At 42.2% G+C, this 4,825-nt stretch overlaps 1 protein-coding gene across 1 annotated transcript in view; it reads left to right on the forward strand.

Annotated features, from left to right (window-relative positions):
• Nucleotides 1–4,825, forward strand: part of LOC103591207 (homeobox-containing protein 1) — a gene marked incomplete at its 5' end in the record, with an annotated part of 58,870 nt that overhangs the window by 46,076 nt on the left and 7,969 nt on the right. Inside the window, one exon of the mRNA XM_008573607.1 lies at nucleotides 4,354–4,436. Within this exon, the coding sequence (XP_008571829.1) occupies nucleotides 4,354–4,436 (83 nt within the window). The remainder of the gene's footprint in view (nucleotides 1–4,353; nucleotides 4,437–4,825) is intronic.

Below are 4,825 nucleotides of genomic sequence, written 5' to 3' on the forward strand. Positions count from 1 at the left end.
TAATTATTTCAGTGTTTCCCCAAAGTTCTATTAGTAAAAGAAACTTATGGAAATAGCATATGTTCATTTCAGAAATTCAGCAGAGAAACATATAAAGCAGAATGTGAAAATCAATCTTAACTGCCACCAACATTTCCCTATTTTCCCCACCCCAGCATTCTCACTCCCCAGAGGTAATCTTTTCTAATACTTTGTTATGTATCCTTCGAGGCCTGCATTGCTGTACCTCTGTACTCCTTCTTGTCAACAGTTCATGTACTGTGATACCAATTTCTTTTGGAGGCCCCCACACTGGGTGGGTGGTGACTTCATCATTATTGACTTGTCAACACTGTCATCATTGAGGAGTGCCTGTGAAGATGAATCTAACTTACGACCTGGCCTCAGGTCGTTTTCAGTGCAGTAGGAGAGAGATGTAGGTGATAACTATAAAGGTGAAAGAGGTGGAAGAGAGCAAGAGAGGAAGTGCTATAGGAGTCATAGGGTAAACAAAAACCACTTTTGATTGGCCAAGAGGCGATAATTGAGCTATACCCTGACAGACAGACAAGATTTGCATTGTGGGGGGAGGGAGGCAAAAAGCAGATGTGCTGGCCGGAGAAAGGCACAGAGATGCGAGGAGTTCACAAGATGATTCCATTTTTCCAGACTGTTGCATGCTCGCACGGGAGTGGCAGCCAATAGAGATGCAAAGGTGGTTTCGGGGAAGAATGAACACCTTTATGATAAACTTTTGAAAATTTTTGAGCAGGATAGTGGCTACCTAGAGATGTGCCTTAGGAACATCAATCAGACATTGGAGGGGGTAGAGTGTCAGTCACAGGCTTTGCAGGCATTTGGATGAAGAGTTATCATGAGGTGTACTGGCCTTAGAGCTCTTACTCAAATGGGACCTGTAGGTCTTAGCAGCTACCATGTTCCATCAACTCTTAGGAGGCCTTGATTGTTAGACACACCTGATTTTAGCTGCCAGTAGGGGAGGAAAAACACCCCAATTAATTTTAAGACTACACCAATTATTAAATACATTATGATTTTGGAGATCACAATAATGAAGAAATGTGCATCATAAAATCAGTAATATAAGGTCATTGCATGGGCACAGGGAAGAGATGGGATGTGCAAGAAAGAGAGTTAAGAAATGAAAGAGGGGGTGAAATCAAAGACAAAGTGGAGAAGTTGACCTTGAAGAGGAGGTGAAGGAGTGCGTCTTCCCCTGCCTCGAGTTAAAGAAATGATTGAGTACTGGCCCAGAGAAGTTTAGAAGCTGAGAGGCTGACATATTTAGCAAACTCATATTGAGTAACCTCCATCTTGGAAAAGAGAAGGCAAGGTCATCTGCAGAAAGAGTGACAGTGGTGGGTTTGAGAACTCGGGACTTAAGAGTGAAATGGTTTCAGGTAAGTGGGGCATGAAAGATGGTTGGTTAGACAGGACTAAAACAATTGCCATCAGAAATGAGGTGGCCCAACAAAAAAATGATTACATTGTGTAATGTTGAATGTACTAATTATCCTGATTTGGGGGCATTACATATTGCACACAGGTATTGATATTCAATGCTGTACCCCACAGATATGTATAATCAATTATGTTTCAATAAAAAAAGAAAAAAGAAATGAGGAGCCCAGTTAACGTTGCAAAGCATGGATTATTAAAGAAACTAGCTGGCACTATTTTATGACTTGTCCAGGAGCACTTGTTACCTGGAGAGAAGGATGGAAGAGAACAAAGGGTGGGAGACTGGCCGGACAGGTACAGCAGAAGGACAGAAAAGCCAAATAATCTAAGTTTCTCCTAAGGGATAGCGTTTGGCTTGCTGTGGAGTTCAGGGTAAGAAATGAGAGGTGAATTCAGAAGAGGAGTGATGGATAAATGGAGATTTTTTTTTTCTTTTAATTGGTGGAGGACAGGGGGTTAAGGATTGGAAAGTATAAAGAAGGCGAAGAACAAATCTTTTGAAGAGGAGTAAGTAAGAAAGTTGATTTGGGAATTTCAAAATTTAAGATCACAGAGGTGGAGTTCTGAGGGTTGAGGCTTGAGGATGAAGACGTGTTCTTTCTAAAGCACAGATGGGAGTATATCTCTGTATGGCTGCCAGGCTCCCCCATGCATTTCATGATAAAGACTTCTTACAGGACAGGGCTCATCACAAGCTGGCCCCATCCTACCTTCCTGTCATCTCTTTGTGTGAACCCCATGTTCTAACCACACCCAACTCTTCTCTGTGCGTAGGGTCCTCAAGACTTTTATCTACCTTTTTGCCTTGAGGCATGCTATTCTCTTTTGTATGAAATGCTCTTCCTCCTCTTCTCTGCATTGTAGCCACCTACCCATCCTCAAGACCTAGTTCAGGTGGCTCCTCTGCGACATCTTGCCTGGCTCCTGCCAGCAACATTGAGCATACCTTCATCTGTGTCCCCTTATACTCTGTCCATGCGTCCTGTGGCATTTTACCACAGGATATTCATTTATATTTCTTTCTCCAGTAGATTGTGACCTCCTTGAAGTCAGAAACTGTCTAATTCTATTCTTTACTCATGGTGCTAAGCACATGTTAAGTGCTTATGTCTGCCTTTTGTTGTGCTCTTTTGAGTGAATGAACTAATCCAGTACATGTCAGATGTTACTGTGCATTCAGCTGGAGAATATTGTTAAATTTCAGATTCTGATTTAGTAAGTCTGAGGTGAGGTCTGAGATTCTGTCTTTCTAACAAGCTTCCAAGTGGTGCCTGTGTTGCTGGTACATGAGCTAATTCACAGTGTCTTGCCCAAGAAAATAGCAGAAGTGGAGCAAAGAGAGGCCATCAGAAATGAGGAAGTAGGGCAGTTAAGAGGCTTGTGACTGGGAGAAACCTTCAGGATGAACCTGGAGCCCCCAAAATAATAGCAGGAGATCATGCAGGAGGAGAGGCTCAAACCGTGGGCTAAAGCAGGAGGTCGTGGTGGAGGGTGGTTGTCAACATGGAGAGAGGGTACAGTTCCATGACTTAACGTTTCAGTAAAGAAGAGGTGGTGAGATGTGGGCGACCACAGCAAGGTGGGACTGCAGCAAGGGTCTGCACTCTGGAGGAGAAGGCTGGCGAGAGGATGGGGCATTCGGAGGCGTGTGGGGCCTGTCTCCCTCCAGCACTTATTCACAGAAGGAGGGCATTTGCACCAGTGCGAACAGGACTGGTGAGGGGACAGGAAAGGCTGGGTTATAGGGTGGGGGAAGCCCCTGAAGAAACAGTGGGTACTGGAATTTGACAAGGGATCGTTTCCTGATGTTAAGTTTCTAGATTCTAGTGTGAAAATTCTTTTTTTTTTTTTTTTCTAAACTCATAGATGACAGAGAAAGTAGCACTAATAAGCATTCTATTCCCACAGTCTCACAGGTCTGATCATTCTAAGGATGGGTTCAGCAAACCTAACTTTTTAAAGTTCTACTGTGCAAAATAATGCAGTATATACTTTTATCACATATGAAAAATGCAAAGAAAAATAAAATATTTAAATGCAAACCTAACTTTTTAAAGTTCTACTGTGCAAAATAATGCAGTATATACTTTTATCACATACGAAAAATGCAAAGAAAAATAAAATATTTAAATCTCACACTAAGCCCTTTCCCCCACAATGAGTAATCAGTATTTACAGCCCGACATGTACTCTTCCAGCTTTCATTCATGCAAACTTAGTACACATGGACAGGAATTTTTTAATTCTATAATGGGATTTTCATATGCATGGCATTGTGCAGATTGTTTTTCTCATTTAGGAGCGTGTCATAAACATCCCTCCAGGTCAGTGGACAGAGCTCTAACTTATTTTTTTCCTGGTCATTTTTAAATAGCTGTGTATAAATATAGATGTCGCATAATTTGCTCTGCCATTCTCCTTTTGATGGACAATTGGGTGATTTCCAATTTTTGTTACCACAAACAATATAACCAAGAAAAAGTCATATTGTCACCAGTTCCTCAATAACGTAAGTCTGTGACTTTAGTCATACATATCAAAAATAACTTTTTATATCAATGGCATCTTTTAATGAAGCACAGCAGTTTGTAGACCTTTGCTATCCCATACAATGGCCACCAGTCACATGTAGCTGTTTAAATTTAGTTAAATAAAATTAGAATTCCATTCCTTACATCAGCCTCATTTCAGGTGCTCAATAACTATGTGTGTGTAGCGGCCACTGTTAGAAGAGGCCATTTCTATCCTTGCAGAAAATTTTCCTGGACAACCTGGACTCGACTGTCGAATGTCACATCTTAAAGGAGAGCTTACTTTTCAATGAGTTAGTGTTTTAAGGAGAGCCCTTTAAAAAAAGTAAAAACTTTGTATCTTTGTCGGTTGCCTCTCCAGTTACTTCAATGAGAATCAATATCCAGATGAAGCAAAGAGAGAAGAAATTGCAAATGCTTGCAATGCAGTTATACAGAAGCCAGGTAAGGCACAGGCCCCTCTCAGCTCTGCAGCGCTGTCCTCGGGGATGCATCAGCACTTGGCGTCACCACATCTCAGTCCTCATCCCAGCTGAGTGCTGTCAGCTTAGTCTGCGCCGTCATTCTGCAAGTAGTCACTGCCCTGTCCTGTTCAAACAGTACTTCTGAGGGCTGTTATCATGGTACTCAGATCAAACGCTCACATTGGAGAGGTTTCAGAGAGTGACCCTGCATAAGATGTGAGGCCTCAAAATTACTATTTTTAAAAAATATATAGATTTAGGGCCGGCCCGGTGGCGCCAAGTGCTGATGCATCCCCGAGGACAGCGCTGCAGAGCTGAGAGGGGCCTGTGCCTTACCTGGCTTCTGTATAACTGCATTGCAAGCATTTG

The sequence above is a fragment of the Galeopterus variegatus genome, unplaced genomic scaffold, assembly GCF_000696425.1.
Source record: "Galeopterus variegatus unplaced genomic scaffold, G_variegatus-3.0.2 Scaffold939, whole genome shotgun sequence".
NCBI classification, from domain to species: Eukaryota; Metazoa; Chordata; class Mammalia; order Dermoptera; family Cynocephalidae; genus Galeopterus; species Galeopterus variegatus.